We start from the raw sequence: 23,796 nt of genomic DNA, 5'->3' as shown, positions 1-23,796 counted from the left end.
CTGTCTGGCTTCAACATCCAAGCTATTACAAGATACAGAAACAAATTAAGTGGCCATTAATAGATGAATGAGCAGAGAAGATGTGGTATATACACACAACAGAATACTATTCAGCCATAAAAAGAATAAAATCTTGCCATTTGTAACAATATGGATGGACCTTGAGGGATTTATCCTAAGTGAAATAAGTCATACAGAGAAAAGAAAAATACTGTATGATCTCATTTATATGTGGAATTTAAAAAACAAGACAAAAAGCTAAGCTCATAGATACAGGGAACAGATTGATGGTTGCCAGAGATGGGGGGTAGGCGTGGGAAAAATGGGTGAAGGGAGTCAAAAGATAAAATCTTCCAGTTATAGCTAAGTCATGAGGGAAAAACAAGTCCAAGCTCTTTGTCATTATGCTAGATTTCCTCTTATGATTATAGTCAGCATTGTCTTGAAGACATGTAAAGGATAAAGTCAAAAGAGAATTCAGATTTATCCCCAGTAAACTACCTAATTAGGATTATAGGAAGCAGAGTTCAGTGGTGTTAAATTCTGAAATATATCTGGCTAACCAAGGGATAGGTGGGATTCAGGTCTCATTGTAGCACCAGCACAAAGGATAAGTAAAAAGCTCATTTAAAAATTTTTAGCCCGAGTTCTGCCATAGCATGAACATATATGCAAATTCCAAACACCAAGTGTGCACCATATTAGAATTTATTATAATACAAACAAGTCCAAACACAATATATTATCTAATTAAGAAAATATGAACATTTACTATTCTTCTCTGGTAACATTCTATTCCATTCTTTGAACTGGAATAGCCAACATTAGAGTCTTTGATTCACTTCACATAGGCTCATGTTGGACCAGTAGGCTCCAACTGTGCAAAGTAATCTTCCAGTTGCAGAATGTTTGCAAAATGGAAGTTCATACCTTCTCATGGTCTGTCTTTTATGGTTTGTGTTTCATGTTCCTCATTTCTTTCCCCATGAGACAGTTCAGTCCTTGAGCTGTCTGATAAAAAGACACAGCATGGACGTGTGTAGCATCACTGCATGTCCAACCAGGGACACAAATCACACAGGAGAAATGCTAGTTAACAGTCTTTCACAAAAACCTAATATAAGGCAATTGCTTAAGTGCCGTCAACAGCAGCTCTTTACATGACAGTCTTTAAAATTCAAGGCTGTTTCCAAAACTGGCCTGAAAGAAAAGGTTTAAAAGTTTTTTTTCTTAAAAACCTTATCATTATTGTCCATAATTATTACTATAAATAATAATAATAAATTAAAAGTCCATAGATTATCTGAAACAAATTTTAGGACATATGTATTAACCTAACCCAGTGAGCACTCTTATCCATTTTAACCAGAAGATAACAACTCATTGGAATGCCTTCAAGAATCAGACCTCTTTTAAATATTATTTATCAAAATATAAAATATAGCCAGAAGGAAAAAAGATCACAATACAACGTGGTACAACCTCTACTGGTAAGAGAATTAATAAATGAGTGTATGAGGAAAACATTCCAAATGCACACCCAGTTTTTTACTTTTTAAACATCAACAGTTTTTACATGTAATTAAAAATGTGGAGCAGGGAGCATTGAGATTTACACACATATTTTCCATCTTGCATACATTCTTAAAGAGGAATTGCTTAATCTTTAGAGCTATTGCACTGTGACTCATTCACATATAGCTCAAACTAGCATTTTTGAGCCATGTGTTTAAAATATATATATATATATATTCAGTGTAGGTAGGCTTTGGTCAATGTTCATTCATAAGGGGGTGTGGTGGAATTGCATCATACACACACTTAATGAACACGACATATTTGGACTACATGTGCTTGGCAAAAAAGAAACTGAAAGAGAAATGCAATTTAAAGGTTGTGGGAGAGTCTGCCCACCATTCCATTTGATGCACATATGCGCTGGGGAGAGTGTGATATGGGACATAGTAACCTGTTTGTCCCTCATACAACTTCCGTGAACCTCTTCTAGTGGGAGCATCTTGCTGCACCAGTGCGATCTTAATGTTCTTGGATACATTAGATTCATACAGTGAAGGGAGGTCTCTAAATGCATGCCAACTTTGTCTTATCCTTGATATAAGAAATCAGTTCTATTGCTGGAGAAGAACTTAGCTGAGTTAGGTTTTATAAGGATTAGAATATGGTCTCCAATACGGTTCCTTCCTCAGGACCTTGCAGAAGTAACTTCGGCTCTGCCAGATTTTTTTCTTTTCCACTGACTTTAGAATCTAATCTTTGGGTAAGATGAGACTCTACTGCAGTCATTTAAAAGGAGTAGGAATTAGAATAATCAGGACTACCATGACTTAAAATTATATTGACTTAGTATTGAGGGCATTGACTAATTGTTTAGGGCTTGTGTTGCACTGGGGCCTTTTCTACCATACTCATTTTATTGCAGATTTCCTTAAAAAGGGTAGACATGTCTTCCAATTTAGGACTAAAAATGTAGTAAGAATCCAGCCTGAGGAACCAAGTGTTCCAGGAGGACTGTTTGCTTTTTGTTTGCTCACCAAAAACACCATACAATTCCAAAATCATTTTGGGAGATTTCTTCCAGAACACAGATAATTTCAAATACTGGTAATCTGGAAGAGAAATTTTTAAAAAGCTAAATAAGTGGAACTCCAGCATGGTTTCCCTTTTAAAATACATTACTGGATACATATAGGCCTAATATAATCAAACATGTGTGGGCATGTGTGTGTATACACATGAGTGGCAAATCCGAGGGAAGCCCCTATTAATTACATCAGAGAGCTCTTCTTGCCTTGGACAGGCAAGGGGAGAACAGCTAAATAAATTCATATTTTATCATTTTGCAAAGGATCTGAATTAAGTAGCTTCACTGAAAACTGGTACCACCCTTTTGAGCCATATGCATCAAAGGGCACACAAGCAGACAACATGGGCACCTTTCCATGTGAATTTTATCTGCATTTGTGGCTGAATAGTAATACCAGGTAGACTGTGGGGCAGAGCTAAGAATGTCTCCTTTCACACCTGGAGGGCTACAGTTCCTGACCCTTGCAAATTAAGTCCAGTTTGGAAGTCACTTCAGATAAAACAATTTGGTGAGGGCTTCAGCAAGCAAGGAGGCAGGGTTGTCAACTCTACGTGTAAAAGGCTTCTCCAGGAAGCTTAAGTGGCACCGCAATAAGAAGCTATTTTGAGTAAAGGGATCATACACAGCTGACACGGGATGGATCGAAACAATGGCAAGAGTGGGCTTATTTTTTTGTTTTTCTGGGCTCAAGAGATCCTCCTTTCCCCCCACGCACCAGGCAGGGGTCTTTGTTTTGGAGGAGATAGATAAAATCTATACATAATGACAAATAGAAAGCCTGCATTTTAGACCCAAATCTGAGGGTCATAGTTATGTTGGTTTGAAGCCTTTCCAAAGAAGCTCTGGCCAGAGTTTGGATGGGATTAATACTTGCTTGTCCCCTTACAGTGTCATTCTGTAGCTTAGGGTTCCAGGGCCACTTCAAGACCACAACCTTCTCTAGGACAAAGGGCACCTTGGAAAAATCCCAAATCCCAATGGTCAGCATTATTAGCTGCTGGGGATGGCACAGGGAAGCGATGGTTGACCTCAGCTCTTAGAGGAAGAGTGTGGACTCAGCTACCTGCTATTGTGGCTTGGTGTGTCACATAAATGAGAGGTTCCCAATGACTGGATGGTGCCAAGGCAAAGTCATAGACTATTTCTTTCCTGTGTCCTCATTGGCCACAGGATGATGACACAACCTCTAAAGACATCTTCAAACTGGTAGAAATTCTGCTGTCAAGTGACATTGTGAAAATAAATGCACAAATGAAAACAAGATTGATGCTTTTCTTTCTTCTCTTCCATCTTTTCTCATCTACCAGTCTGAGGGTTGCTCAGTCTGTGGAGATAGGAAATCAGGTTAGCACTTTTAAGTGGGCTACCCTCCCATCTGGAAATAGATTAGACAGAGGCACTAGGTGCCAAACCTGTGAGGTCATGGGGATACTTTTATAGGTTTTCCATTTTTGTCATACTGGTACACCAGCATCTTGATACAGTGTGAGTTGGCTGGTGAGATCCAGGGGCTACTTGTTATGGAAAAGTTATGGTTGGTGTAGAACTGTACAGGTTGCTTTTGGCACTTGAAGAAGGCCTTGAGCGTGGCGGCCGCCATAGTGCGGAACCTCTTGCTGATGAAGCAGTAGAGGAAGAAGTTGATGGCTGTGTTCAGAAGGGCCAGCATGTTGGCAATGTCGGACATGATGTGCACCAGCCAGCGGTTTTGGATAGGTGCCCCATAGAGGTGGTAGAGAATCATGACGATGCGGGGGGCCCAGAGTGTGGCAAAGATGGAGGTAATGGTGAACAAGATGGCAGTAGTTTTCCCTGTGGAATAGCCACGGAGGCGAAAATTGCTTTTCCTCCTGAGCTTGTACACAATGATTGAGTTCAAGATGAAGAAAATGGAGCAGGGCACCAAGTACACGGTGAAGCAGTGAATCCAGATAAGGACGTGATGCATGGAGGTGCTGATGTAGTCTTCAGTCCAGATGTTGGGCCACCAGTAGTAGGGGATGCTGGTCAGGAAGCAGGTGATGTAAACACTTACAATGACTTTCCGGGTGCGGGCTGGGTAGGAGACCGTGTGGTACTTGAGTGGGTGGCAGACCGCGATATACCGATCAATGGTTAATGGAACAGTAATCCAAATAGAAGTGTGGATGGATGAAAATTCCAGCACTTCTATGATCTTATTGGGCACCTGAGGCATCTGCATGTTCAAGATGAAGTCTTCCAACAGGAAGTCCACAAACACAATGAAAAAGAGGACCAAGATGTCAGCAGCAGCAAGTGCCAAGAGATAGTTGTAGGAGGACTTCTGCCTTCTAGCTACCAGCTGAGAGAGAATGATCACTGTCAGGATATTGGCTGTGGAGAGAAGAGAATCTGGTTTATCTCTGAAGTCAGATGACTTCATTGGCTAATATAGGGCCCTAGGCTTATGTTTATGGGTACTTCCATGGAAGCCGAAGGGACCAAACCAGTGCTTTTGAAAGACAGTCTCTACAAATTATAGCTCATGCAGCCATCTGGATACTATTTTGACAAAATTACATACTCATAATTTAATATTGTAGGAATAAATAAACTATTCCTCACAATCATTGGAGGTGGTGTTGCCATTATCCTCACTTCAGAAATGAAACTGGGGCCCAGAGGGCTTAAGGAATTCACTTAAAGTCACACAGTAAGTGCTGGCGACAGGAACCAAGTCTAGATCCCCTAATCCGAAATCCCATGCTCTTTCTTTTGTCCTCATGCATGCAGGAAAATATGGGGTGTTCCCTGCTTCATGTGTTCAGGTAGGAGACTAACCTCTTAAGAACCTTTTTGGAACCTGGATTTTAGGACCTTTCCTTTTTATGTAGGTTTGGTATTGATGGAGTGGAGAAGATCATGACCTTCAGATTAATTTAAAGATAAATTATATTTATTTTTAGAGTAGATGCTGATGGTCTCTGATTTATGATGGTTCAACTTACGATTTTCTGACTTTACTATGGTGCAAAAGCTATAGGCATTCAGTAGAAATTGTACTTGGGATTTTGAATTTGGATCTTTTCCTGGGTTAGTGATGTGCGGTATGAGACTTGTTATGCTGGGCAACAGCAGTAAGTCAGAGCTCCCAGTCAATCACGTGATCATGAGCTCTTAAAACTGACATACTTAATGACCATCTGTACCTGTATAACCATTCTGTTTCTCACTTTCAGTCCAGTATTCAAAAAGCTTTGTTAGATGATTTTGCCCAACCATAGGCTAATGTAAATGTTCTAAGAATATTTAAGGTAGGCTAGGCTAAGCTATGATGTTCAGTAGATTAGGTGTATTCCATGCATTTTCAATTTTTATGATGGGTTTATCAGGATGTAACCCCATCGTATCATGGAAGAGCTGTAATCTACAATAGGGTACATAATTAGAAATAATAGCAGGGAGAAGTAAATTTCCCTTCTTGTTCTCCAACCACCCAAATACCCCTCCCTCAGGGCAATCACAGTAATAAATAGTCTATCCTTATATATGTCTTTATAATATATATAGTTTTTGAACAAACAGTAGCAATATATTATTTTTCTTGGTGTGTGATTTGTTTTGAAAATGCATGCATATAATTTCTTCTTCTAAAGTTGTTTTTTTTTTTTTAAAGTAATTTCTGTACCTAACATGGGGCTTGAATGACTTTGAGATCGAGAGTCACATGCTCTTCCAACTGCGCCAGCCGGGTGCCCCTTGACATGCATGCATATAATTTCTGATCAATTAAAAAAAAAGTCTCTCTGAATAAGACACATCTGGAAAGTTGTTAGGGACTCATTCTAAAATGATATTCCAGTGGATAATATCTATAAGTCAATCTGCACATTGAATCTCATTAATTTTCAGTCGACACTATTAATCCTATTTTGAAAACAGGAGTATCAGAGAATTTATGTCTCTTTTCTGAAGTCTGGTGGTAGAGTTGGCATCTGAATCTCTCTTAATCTCACTTTTTAAAATGTTATACAATAGTTCACTTGTAAAATTAGCTTGTAATATACATATCCTGGTGCACTCTTCACTCAGATTAAATAAATTTTAACATTTTAACATATTTGTTTCAGTTCTTAAAAAAAAAAAGAACTGACACTGTAGATACAATTGAAGTCCTCTTTGAAATTGTCCCAGGCCCATTCTTTTCCTTCCCTCCTTCTTTCTGTCTCTAGAGGCAAACCCCATGCTGTAATATTCAGGGCCACATTTGCATACCCTTACTTTTCTTTAGATTGGACCATCCATTCTATATGCTTCTGTTTCCACTCAACATTATGTTTTAGAGACCATATTGTTGATACATGCAGCTCTCATTCACTCATTTTAATGACTATTTAGAATTCCATTATATAAAATTACTGTAATTTACTTATTCACATATACGTACAGAGACAAATCTGTACATATATACACGTCTGTATATATTTCTGTATGATAGGCATGTATAGGCATGTACACACATGTATGTCTACATAATATGTGCATATATACACATATAGACATATGTGTGTGTGTGTGTGTGTGTGTGCGCGCGCGCATGCGCGTATAAAACAATGTACATTTAGGGGCCCCTGGGTGGCTCAGTTGGTTAAGCCTCCGACTTCGGCTCAGGTCATAATCTCACAGTTCTTGAGTTCAAGCCCTGCATCAGGCTCTGTGCTGACAGTCCAGAGCCTGAAGCCTGCTTCAGATTTGGTGTCTCCCTCTCTCTCTCTCTCGGACCCACCCCTGCTGACACTCTGTCTCTCTCAAAAATAAACATTAAAAAAAATTAAAACAAAAAATAAAACAATGTACAGTTAAATTAGTCCCAAGGTTTTGCTATTAAAAACTGCTGTAGTTAACAGCTTGATACTTGAGAGTTTCTCTTGGGTAATATACATGTACAAGTATATTTATTATGTTCTAGAGTAAGTGCATCTCTATCTCTACCATCTACAGCTGAATTGGTCTGTAAAGTGGTTTTACTAACTTACATTCCCAACAGCAGCATATGAGAGTTCTAGTTTCCTCATATCCTCTCTGTATTTCCTACTGTTAGTTTTTGTTTTTAAGTCTGTGCTATTCTTGCTCTTTTTCAAAGCACTTTGAAATAATATTTTGAAGCAGTGAAGAGTTAAGCATTTATGATATTTATTAGCTAGAATTCAAACCCAGGACCAATGCCCATGTTCTAAACCACTCTGCAATATGAATAATTCCAGGTAGTGGTGGGGGTACCATGCAGGTATATTACAGTGTATACAAAAGAGAAAAATAATGAGTAAATTCTATTTGAAGTCACTACTTAAGAAAAGAGGTCCTGGGGCGCCTGGGTGGCTCAGTCGGTTAAGCGTCCGACTTCAGCTCAGGTCATGATCTCACGGTTCGTGGGTTTGAGCCCCACATCAGGCTCTGTGCTGACAGCTCGGAGCCTGGAGCCTGCTTCGGATTCTGTGTCTCCCTTGCTCTCTGCCCCTCCCCCACTTGCATTCTGTCGGTCTCTCTCAAAAATAAATAAACATTAAAAAAATTAAAAAAAAAAGTCCCATTAAAGCAAAGTTTTTTTGTATTTGTAAACACGAAATTTCAAAAGTTTATTCATGCATTCAACAGTGTTTTTGTGCATTGATTATGAGCTATGCCCTGGGAGGAGATGTTGACCAAAACAGACATGGGTGGTCTTGCCTTCATGGAGTTTAGAATCTTTTAGGCAAAAAACCAAAAAGTTAACTGAAAAGCCACAGTAGAAAATATGTAACTGGAAGCTGTAAGTGGTATGAGTGATAAATAAAAGATTTACTGAGGAAATGATGTTCAAGCTGAAATTTGGAGAACCAGGAGAAAGTAAATAGGCAAAAAGGGTGAGAGTAGAAAGTGTGTTTCAGGCAAGGAAAACGGCATATGCAAAGGCCCTGAGATAGCAAAAGCATGAAGAGTTGGGTTTATTAAGGCAAGGAATGCTAATGTTAATTTTCTACTTGCTTTGTATACATTTTTGTTCTCTCTCTTAAAAATTTTTTTTTTTTTTTTTTAAATTTTTTTTTTCAACGTTTATTTATTTTTGGGACAGAGAGAGACACAGCATGAACGGGGGAGGGGCAGAGAGAGAGGGAGACACAGAATCGGAAACAGGCTCCAGGCTCCGAGCCACCAGCCCAGAGCCCGACGCGGGGCTCGAACTCACGGACCGCGAGATCGTGAGCTGGCTGAAGTCGGACGCTTAACCGACTGCGCCACCCAGGCGCCCCTTTCTCTTAAAAATTTTTAATGTTTATTTATTTTTGAGAGAGAGAGAGAGACAGAGCCTGAGTGGGAGGGGCAGAGAGAGAGACACACACAGAATCTGAAGCAGGCTCCAGGCTCCGAGCCGTCAGCCCAGAGCCAGATGTGGGGCGCGAACTCACAGACTGCAAAATCATGACCTGAGCTGAAGTCAGAGGCTTAACTGACTGAGCCACCCTGGCGCCCCTTCTCTTTTTTTAATAGAATGCACATTTTATTTTATTTTTATTGTAGAGAGAAAGCAAGTTGGGGAGAGGGGCAGAGGGAGAGAGAGAGAGAGACAGAGAGAGAGAGAGAGAGAGAGAGAGAGAGAGAGAGAGAGAGAGAGTCTTAAGAAAGCCACATGCTCACTGTGGAGCCCGACAGGGCTCAATCCCATGACCCTGGGATCATGACCTAAGCTGAAATCAAGAGTCGTATGCTCAACCGACTGAACCACCCAAGCACCCACACACTCTTGCTGTATTGTGTTGAAAAATGTTCCAAAATGTTTTATTCATTTAGAAATCTTTTCAAAAAGTATTTAGCATCTACCTTCTGTGTGCATGAGCCCATGGTAGAAACAAATTGGTATTCAGAGTCTCCACTCAGAAAGTATAGAAAAACACACAAGTAACTAAGTATTAAAGAGATAAATGAGAGGGGCGCGTGGGTGGCTCAGTTGGTTAGGTGTCTGACTTCGGCTCAGGTCATGATCTCACGGTTTGTGGGTTCGAGCCACACGTCGGGCTCTGTGCTGAATGCTCGCTCAGAGCTTGGAGCCTGCTTCAGACTCTGTGTCTCCTCTCTCTGCCCCTCCTCTGCTCATGCTCTGTCTCATTCTGTCTCTCAAAAATAAATAAAGATAAATTAAAAAAAAAAGATAAATGAGAGAGAACACACAGGTGATTTAAGAGGGATTGGTGAACACACATAGAATAATTTGGGGGAAGGTGTGGGTCAAAAGTCTGGCTACTTTGATCTAATCGTATACATTCAGGGCTTCGTAAATTCAAGCTGTAAAATCAGGTCTGATGGTTACGTATCAAAGAGCGTCAGGACTCTGGATTAAGTGTGTGGAGTCTGGGGCTGGGCTGCTGGAGTTTAGTCCTGGCCCTACTGCTTATTGGCTCTTTGCCTTTGGGCAGATTTATTCAATCTCTCTGCATGTCAGTTTCCTTCTTTATAAAATCGGGTTAATAAGAATATCTCCTTGAGAGGGTTGTTTTGAGAATCAAGTGAGATAATTTTTACAAAGTGTTTAGAACAGTGCATGGCATGTGGTTAAGTTTTCAATGAATGTTAGCTATTGACTGAGAGTCCACTCCTTTAGCAAATTTTAGCAGAGCATTTCCTATGTGCCAGGCATTGTATGAGGTGTTGGAGATGCAGGGGTTAACAAAATGCACAAGTTGCTTTATTGTATGGTGAGGAAGACAGACAATAAATAAATATAAAAATGTACAAGAGAATTTCAGACAGCATACTATCCAGAATGAAACCCAGGGATGAGACAAATTGATGGGAGATTATTCTTTAGGTTAGGAAGTGACATTTGAGTTTAATTAAGGGTGAAAAGAAGGTTATCTGCCATGAAAAGACTTGTGGGAAAGGAATTCTAGGCAGTGGGAATGCCAAGTGCAAAGGCCCTGCGGTGGGAATGAATATGGTATTCATGGAACAGAAAGAAGGCCTCTTATCAGTCCTATTATCATCCCCATTTTATAGATGAGGAAACTGAGGATTGGATCTTTAGGTTATTTGCCCAAAGCCACATCCGGAGTAAGTGGGAGAGCCAGAAAGTGACTCTAGTTCTTTCTGACTTTATGGCATATCAAGTTCTGTGTTGTTTATTTTTGATCACAGGAAAGGGTTCTTAGCTGGAGGAAAGTGATTTCCTGTTTCCTGGGTTGCCCCTGACTTAGAACTAAGTGCTGTCATTTCTCTCCCATGTTCCTGCCCCACCTGCCACCCTATAAGGAAGCAGGAATGGATAAATGCTGGGGTCTCCCCAGGGGAAAAAAAAAACTTACTATATGTTCGGCAGGGAGTGACTCTTCACCACTGTCTCTTACTCCCCAGATGAATGCTATTTGAAGTGTGGTGCTAAAAATTTTCCATATCCAAGCTCTTTAAAAAATATTTCAGCCCCATCTAATTAATGCTTTAAGTCAGGCAAGTCATTGAGTCCAAACGAAATTGCTATGTATTCCTATTTGACATTTCCTTAAGTTTCTAGTAATTGTCTCTCTTGAGAAACTAATCTGCAGACACTGAGTCTCCCGTTTCTTTTGTACAGATAGATTTGCCCCCAAGGCAACATCAAGCACACTTAGGAGATCCTTGGGATGAGAGAGCCTGTGTGAGCCACAGAAACTTGGAGGGGAATGGAAAGATGCCTGTGTATTGATTTTGTGAAAAAGAAATGAGAAGGTAGAGTTTTCAACTCTTAAAGTTTCACATTTGCTGTAATTACATCAAGAAATCCCTTCATTTCTTTGGTGGCACGTTTTCCCCCAAAGAAAAGGAGTGGTATTGACAGGGTCTGTGCGTATTTATAATGGGTGAAACAAACAAACAAACAAACAAACAAACAAAGAAAACAACCAAAGAAACCCAAGTCATCACCGCCTGATATTCTATTTCTCAGGTTTTCTCTCAAACTAACCAGCCCAAGACTCTGTTGTTGTGGAAACCTAAGCAAGCCCCAGTGAACTTCACAATCAAAATGTCAATGCTTCAAAAAAGCAAATCCTTTCTGTCAATGGTGTCACAGGGCAGTTTTAAGCTCCTGGGTAATAGAAAGCCCGTGTTTTGTGATTGCAAAGCTTCTTGGTTATATTCTTGGGGGAATTAATTTCCTGTACTTTGCAGCTTACTATGCTCAAACCTGAGAGGATTTGGGGAGTGGCTGAAAGAACAACATGGGTTTGGCTGTCAGACCCTACCACCGAATGGCCTACTGGTGCAGAGGTAAAGGGTCAAAGTTTTCCAGAGGTATTTTCTGTGTCTGTGAGGAGTATACGGTTCCTGTAGGTTCCTTGGAAGAAGTAGCTGGAACAGAGCATTGACTGGGAGTTTTGAGTTTATCTCTCTCATTTCTGCTGGATTTCTTTTTTTTTTTTTTTGTCATTGAAAATTAGTTTTTTCAATTACAAAAGTAAAACATATACTTATAAAAACTTAAACATTATATTGACATGTAATTATATTATTATTAGCTCATTTTTATTGAGCATTTACTTGTAAGCATCTTAACAGACCATATATCATTTAATTCTTCACAACCACCTATGAGGTTGGAACTATGATTTGAGAGCATCAAGACTCAAGAGAGGTTAAGAAACTTGTTCGAGGTCACACAGCAAGCAAGTGGTGATCTAGGACATTAAACCAGGCTTTCTGCCTCCCAGTTTATATATTTAACTACTACATTAGACATTGGAATGTGAAAGTCTGTCCAAATCCCATTTTCCAAAGGTATTGTAGTGCCTAGTCTCATAGATAGCCCTTGATAAACCACATGTCTGAATATTCATGCCTTTGGGTAGTCTCCCCTTGAATTGGAGCTGGTCCTGTGATTTACTTTTGAGCAATAGACTATGGGTCTGTACATACAGGGGTGACCTTGTATGTGCAGGTAATATGTTGGCCTTCTGAATACTTGGTCTTGGGATGTTCCATTTTGGAACCCAGCTATGAGAAGCCCAAGTCAGATGGAAAGGTGTGCAGGACTCTGGTTGAAAGCCCCAGGTGATCTCATAGCCGAATCCAACATTAATTGTCAGCCATTTGAGTGTGCCATCTTTGATGTCCAGCTCAGTGGAACCCCAAGTGACAGCAGTTATTATAAATTATAAATGTAATTAATAATAATAATTACTGCTACACAAGGAGATCATACAATAAAACTGTTGTGCAAATTGATTTTTTTTGAAATTAGAAATAAATCGTTGATTTTTCCCATGTCAATAATACTCATGAAATATTCACCTATGGCTGAACATTATTTATTTTATCTTATTTTTTGTTTGGCCACTGTAGAACTTCATTAAGTGTCTTTTCGTTTATCTGTAGAATAAATTCCCAAAAGTAGAAATGCTGGTTTAAAGGGTAACACAGTTTTTTCCCCTTCTTTCTCCCTCTCTCCCTCTTTCCATATCTCTCTTTCTTCCTAAAGGCAGCTAAGAAAATTTGTAAAAGGAAAAGAACTCAAGTTGAAACTACAAAAGGATTTAGATTAGGCACCAAGAAGAACTTTTTGATTATAATGGCTGCTATGTGAACGAGAGCAGGCCAGACACCACAGTTGCTTGGTTCGTGGAGGTCTTCAGAAAAGGACAGAGAATTTCTTATCTGGGCTGATTCCTGAGGTTCCCTTCTGCAAATCCTCTTTTTCTGCATCCTAAATTATGTTCTTGTGAATTTCACCATCCTTGGTGACTTAAATGCATCTCTCCTCCTTAAAGTTGTCTGTTTTTTGCACTGGAAGAGTTAGGCCTGTTGTCCTACAGAAGTACAAGGACCCCTAACATTGTAAGCAATTTCAATGGTGTTATTTTAGCTGTTCCTGGGAGATGCCCCAAGGATAGATTTTTAGGAGAAGCGATGTTTAAGCCTCCCAGGCAAGAAGTCAGCACTGCCTTTGTTTAGATCAGCTGGGGAGTGGAGATTGAATTGTGTGATGGGCATTGACTCTTGGAGGTTGTCATCTTCCTCACTGTTACCTGTTCCACTCTGGATCTTGGAGGGTAGGGAAGAAGAGGGAATAAAGCATGATGCTGACGACTTGGTGTTCAGTCTTTTTGGCCTCCATGGATGGCACTAGAAGGTTTTCAGGTGGTTCTGCCCTGAGGGCTTCTAGGAGAGGAGCAGGGAAGGAATTGAGGGTAGCTGTCTTGCCATGTGGTTCCAACCTCAGGCACTACAAGCTGGCCAGTGGCCATCCTGTCTCTTCATTGTTCCTCTTGCTCCAGGGCAGAAGTTTGGGAATGCAAAAGTCTTTCTTGCTTTTGGTTATTAGTGGCACAAAACTGACTGTGGACTAGTGAGGACAGGCAGTGGGTCCCAACCCTCACCCTATGGGAAAGGCAGTCCTTGAGGGATGGCTTCCAGATTCCCAGATGGGCTCTAAAGAGCCATTTGGGTTTGTTGTTGTTCTTTGCAGGCTTAACCTCACCCAAAATATCCAGGTACATAAGAACCTACCCTAGTTGGAAGAGTTTGTGAAGTGTAGTGTTAATCTCTCTGAGCCTCAGTTCCTACACCTGTGAAATGGGCATCATAATAAACATACCCCCGTTGGTTGTTATAAAGATACATGAAATACCGTGTGTGTAATGCTTAGCATAGTTTTTGGCACATAATGAGCCCTCAGTAAATTTTACCTGTTGTTTCTTTTTACACCTATGTTACCTATTGTTACATTTTACACCTGGCAAGTGCAGTTCAGCAGACAATTATTGAGCTAGAGGCCAGACACTGTGCTGGGAGCAGAGATGAGTCAGAGAGAGTCTGAGCTCTCCAGGAATCCCAGAGAAGATTCTAGTTTCCCTTAAACTATAATTCCAGGCACTAATAATCCTGTCACCCTATCCTGAAATTCTTTATTGCCTCTAACTTAATCCCTCTAGCTGCAGTGGTATTCCACCGGCTACTCCTCACTTTGTTTCTCTGCTTGGTGGAGAGGAACGCTGGCTGTTATCTAGGGCCCTGAAGAGCCATTGTTACACGATGACTCAGTTGTCTCTTGCTTTCTCTGAAATAGCCTTTGTTCTTTTAAAATCTTAGTTTTTATTTTGATAGCTCTTTAATTTTCTTTGTAGCTTTACTATCATGTTCTTCTCTATTTTCTTGTGGAGACCCCTATTTGTCACCGCATTTAGCACTGGAGTGGATTATTTTCAAAGCTAATGGTAGTATTTCCTCTATTTCTACAGTCTCATGTGAAGGGTGATTGCACAGCCTGAGACAGGAATGGCAAAACACGGTTCATCTTCAGTCTTTTGGTAGTGGCTACCATGTTCCCTGTTCTAAAACCATGCCTGAGTTTAGTAGTAGTGCTGTGTTGGATTAGTCATATTTGCCATGGTGGAACAAATGCTGTGGATTTGCCCCGGGGGTTTGAGCCCTGGATACAGGATGCAGTCTTCCTGGCTTTTCCTAGAATCTAACAAAGCAGTGGTTTCCATTGTAGACCAGAACTAGTTGAGATCTAGTAAGGCTGACCCTTGCAGATGAATAATCAGCAAGAGCTAAGATGGTTGCCAGGGTAGTCTGACTCAAGACAATGGGGGAAAGTGAATTAGTACCTGGACTGGTCATCACATTTATCTGGGCCAATCATTTGGTCTTCTCTTGACTGCAAAATTCCTTCTGACTTTTTTTTTTTTTTTTAACGTTTATTTATTTTTGGGACAGAGAGAGACAGAGCATGAACGGGGGAGGGGCAGAGAGAGAGGGAGACACAGAATCGGAAACAGGCTCCAGGCTCTGAGCCATCAGCCCAGAGCCCGACGCGGGGCTCGAACTCACGGACCGCGAGATCGTGACCTGGCTGAAGTCGGACGCTTAACCGACTGCGCCACCCAGGCGCCCCCCTTCTGACTTTTTGACCAGGAGCACCGTCTTGGGGTAACCATGACAACTGCTAGGTCTCAAGTTGGCCGATAGACTCAAAAGTTTCCAAACCATACTGCTTGGTGCCAAAGTTTATTTTCTTATGACTACTATACATTGAGCACCTACTATGAGCCTCTTGGCTCTGTAGAGATGAGGTGATTTTATGTGATTCACTGATGAATAATTTTACTTTTTTTTTCAATATATGAAATTTATTGTCAAATTGGTTTCCATACAACACCCAGTGCTCATCCCAAAAGGTGCCCTCCTCAATGAATAATTTTACTTTAAAAGTTATGTGTTTAGTTTAAATGGAATTAGAGGAATGTTATTTTTTCATTTAGGGTAGTGATTAAAAACATGCTTATAAAATAAGTTCAGTTTATTAAGAAAATGAGTTGATTTAAAGAAAGATGTGAGGGCATAACAGTGCAAAGAGAATGTAGGCTCTGGTCTCCATTTACAAAGAAGGAAACTGATGAAGGGAGGGTTAGGCACCAGTCCATGTTGTTGGACTCTGGTAAGTCGAAGAAGTATCTTGAAAGCACTCAGTGGTACCATCCTGGGTCAAGTGATAGATGCAGCTGTGTTTTTATGGCTCCAGGGTTTGTTGCAAACACAGAGAGGGGCAGAGCTTGAGCTGTCTTTCCAGCAAACATAGAATGTAAGAGTTACCAGAAGGGACAGGCTCCTTAACATGACAGGCATATATTTTGGAGTATAGATGAACTGCACTCAGATCTGCTCCTTTCTAGCTGTCATTCTTGGACAAGTAACACCAGAAGCTTCAGCATCCTCCTCAGTAAAGTAGGAGAACCAGTGACATGTGTTTTCCAGAAGATTGTTGGGGAATCAGAGGAGGTCACATGCATAAAGCTCTTGGCACAGAGCCTGGCATGGGCAGAGTGGACAGTAAATGGCCACGATTAGTTAGTATGCATGAGTGTGATGACTAGTCCTGTGAAGGAGATGATCTGAATGAGGTGAAGGCTTGACATGGAGGAAGAATCACTGGCAAGTCTAGGCAGGGGATTCTCCTGCTGTATTTCTTGAGGATGGGAGAATTGGCTGTAGAAAAGACCTCTGGCTCATTATACTCGGTCAATGAAAGTGTCCTTAACACTGCTGTCTGAGATACATGTGCAAGTTGTTAATGCAGAGTAAATCCTAAGAGTTCTCATTGTAAGGAAAAAAAATCCTTTTCTCTCTTTGCTTTCTCTTTTAATTGTAGCTGTTTGAGGTGATGGATGATAAGCTTCTTGTGGCCATAATTTCATAATAAATGTAAGCCAAACCATTATGCTCTATACCTTAAACTTATACTGCGATGTAGGTCAATTATATCTCATTAAGATGGGGGAAAAAGTGTGCCTAGGCATCCCAATTTTGTTGGGAGATGCCTCAGGCTTCAATTAGGTTCTGACATAGACCTGTGTGTGCCCGTGGACAAGCCATTTCCCTTCTCAGGGCTTCAGCTTCCAGAGCTGCAAAAATGAGCCAGTTACCAATAAAGCAATAATAATAAAGATAGTATCATAGCTCGCATCTAGTTAGGGTGAGTGGTAGTTTGACAGGTACACAAGACAAGGAAGGACTCTCCAGGGAGAGTGAACTGCCATGTCCCAAGGCAAAGAGGCATGAGACAGAAGACCCATTACCATTTTTTCAGGGCCCCTGGAAGTTATGAGCGCTTACTGTGTTTCAGGCCCTAAAACCCATCCCTTCATATACATGAAGCACGTTTCAGATCAAATGTCATCTAATATCATAGTATCTAATATTAAATATCCAACATTTAATCCTTACGAATAAACTAGGCACTCTTTCCATCCCTTTATTGATAAGAAAGACTGAAGGGTTAAGTAGTTGGCTGTTAAGGAATCAAATGCCTCTTCCAGTTCTCCTGTTTATGGATACCTGTTATATTAGAGCTGAGCACATTTAGTAATAACTAATGCATGTATTAATAACAGTTCCCTTTTTAAAACATTTACCCCATGTGGCTCACTTGTTAGAGGTTTTACTTAACATTAAATTGAATCCTCACATGACGTTGGGAGATATGTACTATTAATATCCCCATTATAGGGATGAAAACACTGAGGCTCAGTGGGTTAAGAAACTGGCCCAAACAGACATCAAGTGTGTCCTGGACTTAGGATTCAAAAACAATTTATTAGACTTAGAGTCCATTTGATGCACGTGCTTGTCCAGATGCTTCCGTAATTAGCTCTAGTGAACTGACCATTATATAGAAATAGGCCAGTTTGTTCTTTCTCTTTCTTTCCTTTTTTTTTTTTTTAAATATGTGTATCAGCTGGCACTCTCCATTGCCCTTTCCAATATTGAATGATGCTCCCCACTGGCTAATTCTCCCTCGTATTTGTCCCGGGTGCTCAGTTTCAGCCCACACTGCCCATACCCTGACTTCCAGCTGGTGACTGCCTTGCACACAGGATGCTCATTTGTTTGTGCTATTTTGTGGACCCAGGGTGATGGTCAGTGGGTGCCAGGGGACCAACAGGAAGTCAGAGGCTTCCGGGCTCTTCATCTAGAGTTCACTGGGGTGTCAGAGGCTAATTGTGGCTCTGCTCGGGTTGTCACTGTTTGATTAAACATCTTGTGCTAAGCACCATCCATCTGCCTCCCAATGGCTGCCAGGGGTAGGTATTTTTAGCTTCGGGCAAATAGCTTATCAATTGTGCATACAAAACACAGTCAACACAAAGTCAACACAAAAAGCCTTGTTTTCCGTTGCCTGTCTTCTTCAGTGCAGGCAAGGAAAAAGGAAGAATTAAATGAAGTTGGTGCTCACTTATTCATTCAACAAACATTTACTGAGCCCCACCATTACTAGGCCCTTTGCCAGACATGGGTGATGCAGTAATGTGGAAACACACAAGCAGATCAAGTCCACACAGAGCTTACAATGTATGTTGACCAAGTAGGATTATGTTCTGCTACCTACTAGCTTTGTGGCCTTGGGTAAGTCACGTATTTCTCTGGGCCTTCTTGCACTCAAAAGGCATGTGCTGGACGTGTGCTGTGTGCCATTCACAGTGCTGAGGCTGCTGATGAGGGGAGGTAGATCTCTCTGCTAGCAAGAATGGCAAAGAGTTTGCATGACCAAGCTGCAAGAGTGACTCAGGCTGCCCCAGGCATTTTCTCAGGTCTATGGGGAGAGAGCAGCAACAAGGCCCCCCAGTGGGGTCAGGGAACGCTACACAGAGGCATGAAAGAGGAGGAGACCGGGGAGACTGGGCACTCCAACATCCAGGAATGGTATGAGCTAGGGAGGCAGGCCTGTGGGCAGCACAGTCAAGAACTAAGAATCTAATAGATATAAGAGATAAATTAAACAAATAATTCTTCAGCCAGTGACCCATGCTGTCTTTCTAGCCTGAAGGCTTTTCTTCTAAGGGGCTACTTCTTAGGGACAGCTGGTTGCCCTGGAGCTAAGACTGTGTATAAATGGCGACAATTAGCTGGCGACTTTGTACCTCCAGCTGCTTTCCAGTATTAGGTCTGCATCAAGGGTCTCCAACTTAAAAAAAAAAGGAAAAAGAAAAGCAGTAACATGATGTCAGGAAAAACTTGAACATTCACTAGGTTCCAGAGCACATTGCTACGATTAATCTGTCTACTTATGGTTCCATTGCTATAAACACTACTGGAACTGACCACAACTTTAAAGTCTGCTAGTTTGATGATTCAAGAGGCATTTCGGGGGCTCCCACTGTTATTCCAGAAAGACAAGGGCACAGAGAACAGATTCCAGAGCCAGACTGCTAGGGTTCAAATCTGCCTTTACCACTTTTTAGCTGTGTCATCCTGGGCAATTTACTTAATAATGTGCCTCAGTTTACTCATCTATAAAAAGGATGATGATTTGGCACCTATCACAGGCTTCTATGAGCATTAAATAAATAAATATAGGGAAGATGCCTAGAACAAGTACGATGCATACTTGTACCATGCATGCTGTATAAATTTCACCATCATTACTATTAGAGGGGTTAGAACTCTAGAAGGGCAGGAAGTGTGTCTGTTTTGCTTATTATTACTAATACATTTCCAACCTCTTACACAGTTTCTGACATGCAGTAGCTGCTTAATAAATACTGTTGAATGAATGACTAACTACAAATATAGATTAACACAACATCACAGACACACAGAAGTTCTGGTTAACAATTTTGAATAGACTGGGAGCTTACCAAGGGTTTACTGCAGAAAATGAGTCAGGTGATATGATCAAAGGCAACTGGAAATTAATTTAGTGTTCAGTGTGAGAGAGAGATTATCATTCTTCTCTGAAGAGGATTTGTGCCAGAATCTTCCACGTGAATCCAGTTTCGTTCAACATAAATTTAGTGATGCCCACCTACGTGCCAAGCCTGGAATAGGCTCTTGGGAGTACAAGACCCATTCCTTGGGCTCAGGGTGCTCAGAACTTACTGAATCAATCATACCAAGGCAGCATGAGGAGTCATTCCAAACTCGCTGCTCCTGTCAATAGCTCTATGCCAAGGTTTGAAAATTCAAATGGCAACAGGGCCAGGCAGGTAATATCAATATGTGAGGTGGGCATGCAGGGACCTTTAATGAACTGAATAGTTCATGCCCTCCTTCAAGAGAGCAGCCACTATTTAGTTCTTCCTGGTGGTTTTCCATGAGGGAATGACAGCCAACTGGCCAGGTCTTCCAGTGCTTTAGGAGAGGCTTTCAAACAACACACACACACACACACACACACACACACACACACACACACACACACACACAGTGTGGCCTGTGGGCAACTAGTTTGAGACCTCTGCTCTGTAGCCAAAATCCAGGATTTTTGCATGACCAACAAGACACCTCTCACACCATCAGCTCCCTTCTGTAACGCATGCAAATGCACCTTGCTCTTCACTTTGTGAGCTTTTGCCTAAATGCACAGCACTCTTTCTTTCCTTCATAGCACTGAATGGGCTATTTCTTCTGCCTGGAATGCCTTCCTTGCCTGTAGCTCTTTGGCTGGTAGATTTTTTATTTTTAAAGCCTTCCCTGATCTCAGTATGCTGAGTCAAGCATCTCATTGGCTAGAGTATTTAACACATTTTTGTAATGCTCTTCTTCAAAATCTTTATTACCCATTCACTGAGAGCCCCTGGGAGGTGGGGACTGTATCTCTTTTCTCTGAACCTTGAGGGTTTGCAGGGCAGTCAAAGAGTATGTACTTTATCAACGTTTGTAGAATAAGAGTGACGGATGGATGGATGGGTGGATGGATTCCCCATGGCATTCTTTGTGGAACATTTATCTGCTTGCTGTCAATTTTGTGGTATTCCATTACACACATGATAACTTGATCATATCCCTTCCCTCTGTTTTTTTCTGTCTAAACCCAGTCTCTCTACGTAGCTTCTTAGGAACTTATTTCTCTTACCTCCTATGATGGATGATGGATCTGAGTTCCCTATTTCCTTGCCTGAACATGACACTTAACTCAGTTTTCTCATCTCTGCAAGGCAGACAATAACATTTTCCCATAGAAGACTGAGCATTTATACCATGCCTTGCATGTAGTCGGTTCTCAAATATTATTCATTTATCCACCGAGTGTGATAGACAGTTTCTTCCATAGAGCACTAACCCTTTCTCTTGTTGAAAGGTGGAGAGGTTAAGGGCACTGATTCTGAAATCAGGCTTCATGGGCTTGGACCCCAAGTTTGCCAGTTCCTTGTTTTGTGATCTTAAGTTTCTTAAATACTCTGTGCCTTAATGTTCCTTATCTGTAAAAAGGGGATAGTATTACCTGTTTCATAGGGTTCTTGTAGGAACTACATCAAATGCTTAGAAGAATACCTCGTACATAGTGAGTGCTCAACAGATGTTATTTTTGTTGCTCACAGCCCAACCCAAGAGATTCTGGAGTGAGAAGGATTTTGCATTATCACAGACAACTCAGGCCAGCCTCCCTCCCCTTTCTTCTATTACCGATACTGACTCCCTGCTGTGTTCAGGCACTGTGCCACAGCTGTGGATGTCATAGTAAACCCGAAGAAATGGTTTCTTCCTTCCTGGAGCTTCTAGCCTGGCAGAAGCCAGATAGATACCCAGAAAGAAGCTCCATAACAGCAGAAGACAGCATGTTATTGGGAGCACTTGAGAGTGGGTAACCATCTAAACTAGAGGATCACGGAAGGCTTCTGGGAGGAAGTGGCATGTGTGTGCAGTGACATGGAGGAGTAAGAACCAGTTGAGTGGGGAGCAAAGTATGCCAATAAGAGAGAACAGAATGTGCAAAGGTCAAGAGACAAGAAAAAGAGAATGGCTGTTGGAGAAGCTGAAAGTTCAGCATAGAATGGAGGTCACAGACCAGAGGCTTGTGGGGTAGATACCAGGCTGCAGATGTGTCTTTAGGATTTCTGAATCAGTTTGTCATATCTACAAATTGAAGTAGTTCATGGCCAATGGAAGATTTGAGCTTCTTTTGAAAATCAGAAGGAGAGGGCACCCTGGGTGACATTTTCATGGGGGCGGGGTGTTCTCCAGCTGAACCAGTCCCCACCAGACCTCACTCATTTATGTTATCTGCCTGCCCTTGCTGGAGAGAGAGCTGGGAGAGAGGCCTGGTTGGAGAAGTGGTAGAGAAGTAGTAGCACCCGACTCTAATGATTCAGACAGTTTTGCAGTCGTGGTTGAGTTGAATTCGTCCTGAGGAAATGGAGAGTCATTGAAGGGCTTTCATCCTTAAGGGGTTTTACTAGGTAAGACAGTTGTGGGGTGCCTGGGTGGCTCAGTCGGTTAAGCGTCCGACTCTTGGTTTTGGCTCAGGTAATAATTTCACAGTTTCGTGAGTTTGAGCACCACCCTGGGCTCTGTGCTGTGAGCTCACAGCATGGAGCCTGCTTAGGATTCTCTCTCTGCCCTTCCCTCACTTGCACTGTCTCTGTCTTTCTCAAAAATAAATAAACTTAAAAAAAATTTTTTTAAAAGATGGTTGTTATTTCTGTATCAAACTACAGATATCCAGGTGGGGATGGGGTGGGTGGGTGGGGGAGTAAAGAACAGAAGGTCCTTTATAAACCTCATTGAAACTTCCAGACATGGGTATTGGTATTGTAGCTTCCTCATAGACCTCATAGACCAAATGCTTGAGAAGTAACATCTCCCCATGTGATGTGTCCCCCTTTCCCTGCTTGGGCTAACAGAGGAAAGTTCCACAGGATCTGAATGTTCAAGAACATTGGAAAATTTCCTGATGCACACAGCCCTGCTGCACGCTTTCCAAGGCCGCTGTCCTAATGGACATTCTGTTCCACCACGGGACCTGCATTCTCCCAGTGGATGCCGGGTTGAAGTGGCAGCACCTATGTCAGAGGATGTGGATGGACAGGGAACAGGCCATGCCCAGAAGACAATGTCTAATTACCCTGGGGCCTCGGGAAGCAATTTTCTCTGGCTGCAGAAATTGTTTTGTGCTTCAAGCCCATGCACACAGCCGAATGACATGTAGGTCAAGGAGGCATAATTATATGGAAATGGCTTTATGTTTGGGAACTTCTAAAAACCCACCTCTGCACACTGGGAGGTGCCAGAGAGAGAGTAGCTTCCCCTCTGCCCATGCTGAATTCAGCAGGTGAAGGATGCCTTACTTTCTCATGACTTTGGAGGGGTCTGTTTCTTTTCTGGCTTTGGGACACATGCCTGAGTGTCATAGAGAAAAAGAATCGTTGCCTTCTGGTGTGCTGGTGATGAGCCTGGGCACTGGATATAGATCTGACATGTTCTTGCTGTGTGACCTTGGGCAGGTTACCTAACTTCTCTGTGCCTATATTTGCTCATCTGTAAAATGGATCTGATTGTGAGGACTAAGTAAGTTAATGCATAGAAAGTGCTTAGAAGAATATAGGCTGCCTAGTAGACACCACTGGAATTGTGCCCTCTGCTCCTCTCTGCATCCCATCTCACTCATCATCCCTGCTGAGGGGATGTCCCAGCTGAGAGGAACTACTGCACGTGAAGCCCCCCAACAAGCCACATTCTCTCCAGACTTTGACCTTTGCCTATGCAGTTTCCCTTTTCTATAACACTTCCCCCATCTGCTTTGTCTTGGATGACTCTTGTTCTTGACTCTTCATGAGCCAGCTTGTCCAGCCCCCACATTGATACCCCCTATGCTTTGCTGTACCCCTTGCCTGTGACAAAACAAACCGCCTCCCTTTCTCCTCTGAGCAGAAATATCATTTCTAAGAGAGAACAAGGAGAATGTTACTAGGAAAAGCAAGTGGGTTTTTAGAAATGAGAGAAATGTA

General features: G+C 41.7%; 1 protein-coding gene across 1 annotated transcript in view; it reads right to left on the bottom strand.

The window, feature by feature from the left end:
* Positions 1-690: 690 nt before the first annotated feature.
* The window catches only part of GPR139 (G protein-coupled receptor 139), a 42,426-nt gene continuing 19,320 nt past the window's right edge, over positions 691-23,796 (bottom strand). Inside the window, exon 2 of the mRNA XM_045461153.1 lies at positions 691-4,960. Within this exon, the coding sequence (XP_045317109.1) occupies positions 4,026-4,960 (935 nt within the window). The 3' untranslated portion in view covers positions 691-4,025. The remainder of the gene's footprint in view (positions 4,961-23,796) is intronic.

This window comes from Leopardus geoffroyi, chromosome E3 (genome assembly GCF_018350155.1).
Source record: "Leopardus geoffroyi isolate Oge1 chromosome E3, O.geoffroyi_Oge1_pat1.0, whole genome shotgun sequence".
Lineage (NCBI taxonomy): Eukaryota > Metazoa > Chordata > Mammalia > Carnivora > Felidae > Leopardus > Leopardus geoffroyi.
The sequence above is the reverse complement of the archived record's forward strand: the minus strand, read 5'-3'. Positions and strand labels throughout refer to the sequence as shown.